This window comes from Papaver somniferum, chromosome 10 (assembly GCF_003573695.1).
Source record: "Papaver somniferum cultivar HN1 chromosome 10, ASM357369v1, whole genome shotgun sequence".
Classification (NCBI taxonomy): Eukaryota; Viridiplantae; Streptophyta; class Magnoliopsida; order Ranunculales; family Papaveraceae; genus Papaver; species Papaver somniferum.
The window spans coordinates 153,766,180-153,768,379 of NC_039367.1; the positions used below are offsets into that span (position 1 = coordinate 153,766,180).

Consider the following 2,200-nt stretch of genomic DNA (forward strand, 5'->3'; position numbering starts at 1 on the left):
ATCTGTTTACTAAACCATCAAATAATGCTGGGAAGAATTCTTTTACGGTAAATGGATTTAAGAACTGGAAGAAAGTTAATGATGGTGATAGATGCAAGTTTTTGAACCATATGAGTAGTAAAGTTCACAGGGATTCGATGAAAGCATTAGAGGACTTGAGGAATCCTTCTCAACATATTGAAAGAGTAGTCGAAAGTTATAGTTCGCAACAAATTGTTGAAAATAGGTTGAAATTACAAATCTCAATTGATGCAGTTCGTTGGCCTACCTTTCAAGGTTATGCTTTAAGGGGTCGAGATGAGAGTCAAGGATAACTAAATCGTGGAAGTTTTCTTGAAATGATTGATATATTAGCTTCTTATAATAAAGATGTTAAAGCAGTTGTAGAAAAAGCTCCAAAAAACGCTACTTACACGTCGCCGCAAATCCAAAAAGGGATTTTACATGTGATTGCTACAAAAGTGAAAAATAAAATTCGTGAAGAGATCGGTGATAGAAAATTTTGTCTTATTTTTGATGACGCTAGTGATGAATCCAAAAAAGAGCAAATGGCAATCGTTCTTAGGTTCGTTGATAAGAATGGGTTGATACAAGAGCGATTTTTTGGACTTGTTCACGTTTCAGATACAACCGCATTGACCTTAAAAAAAGAGATATATTCTGTGTTAACTCAATACGGTCTAGATGTTCAGAATATTCGAGGACAAGGATACGACGGAGCAAGTAATATGCGAGGTGAGTGGCATGGTTTGCAAGCTTTGATTATGAATGATTGTCCATATGCTTACTATATTCATTGTTTAGCACATAAATTACAGTTGGCACTAGTAGCTGCAGCAAAAGAAGTCATTCCAGTTGATCAATTTTTTATCAAACTAAATATGGTTATTAATATTATTGGTGCTTCTTGTAAGCGCAAAGATGAATTGATGATTGCTCAAGCTGCTAATATAGAATATATTATATCTATTGATGAGATTGAGACTGGGAGCGACTTAAATCAAATAGGTAACTTACAGCGACCTGTGGATACTCTTTGGAGTTCAAAACTTGAGGGATAATATAGAATATATGCTATGGAACTTGTTTCGTCAACTAAAGCATTGCTTCAAAACTTGAGGGATAATGGGCTAGATAAATTAATCACTGAGGTAACTACATTTTGTGCTGCTAGAAACATAGATATTCCTGATTTAGATGATAATTATGTTCCATTAGTAAAAGGAGTTGAAGCTCGTCATCATTCAAGTACTTTCACTATCATGCAACATTATCGTGTGGATATTTTTAGTGCTGCTATAGATGCTCAATTATATGAACTAAATATTAGGTTCAACGAAGAAGCGATGGAGTTACTTATCCTTAGTTCAGCTTTGGGTCCTCGTGAAGGGAAAAATTCATATAAAATTGATGATATTTGCAAATTAGTTGATAAGTTTTATCCAAAGGACTTCACAGACCAAGAGAAGTTACACTTGAAAATACAACTTCAACGTTATGAGCATAATGTTGTTTCTTCTGAAGAGTTCAAGAAATTGAAGAATATATCTAGTTTGTGTGAATGGTTGGTGAAGAATGGAAAATCGATTACATATTTTCTTATACACCGGGTGATTGAACTTGTGCTTTCCCTACCAGTTTCTACTGCAACAGCAAAGCGAGTTTTTCCGGCGATGAAAACTATCAAAACAAGACTTCGCAGCAAAATGGGTGATGATTTTCTTGGATGATGATTTCCTTGGAGATTTTGGTTGTGCATATTGAAAAAGAAATTGCTAAGAAGTTTAGCATGGATTAAATTATTGATGATTTTCGAGATTTAAAAGAACGGTGTATTCCATTTTGATAATTGTTAAGCTGAATAGCTTTGGTTTATTATTTTTTGTAATGGTTTGTGTTAAAAAAATCATTTTGACAATTGTTTAGTTGAATAGTTTTGGTTTATTATTTTTGTAATGGTTTGTATTAAAAAAAATTAGGCTTGCCCCCCTTGTGAAAATATCCTGACTTCGTCCCTGTAAGCAGCCTATGGCGCAATCGACGTTGGAAGACGAAGAAGATTTCATGTATCGATCGTCTCACGCATGAATGCATGATCCGAGATGGAAAATTATTGGAAACTAGCTGAATTACAGGACACGGTTTTGTGTGAGAGTCCAAAACGTGTGGAACTCCAAAACCGTGTGAGAAAATCTTGGTC

The 2,200-nt window shown here is 34.6% G+C and overlaps 1 protein-coding gene across 1 annotated transcript; it reads left to right on the top strand.

Annotated features, from left to right (window-relative positions):
* The first annotated feature begins 1,076 nt into the window (after positions 1–1,076).
* On the top strand, positions 1,077–1,730 carry LOC113316578. Its single transcript, XM_026564741.1, has one exon. The coding sequence runs from the start codon at positions 1,077–1,079 to the stop codon at positions 1,728–1,730; it is 654 nt and encodes a 217-aa protein (XP_026420526.1).
* Positions 1,731–2,200: the final 470 nt, after the last annotated feature.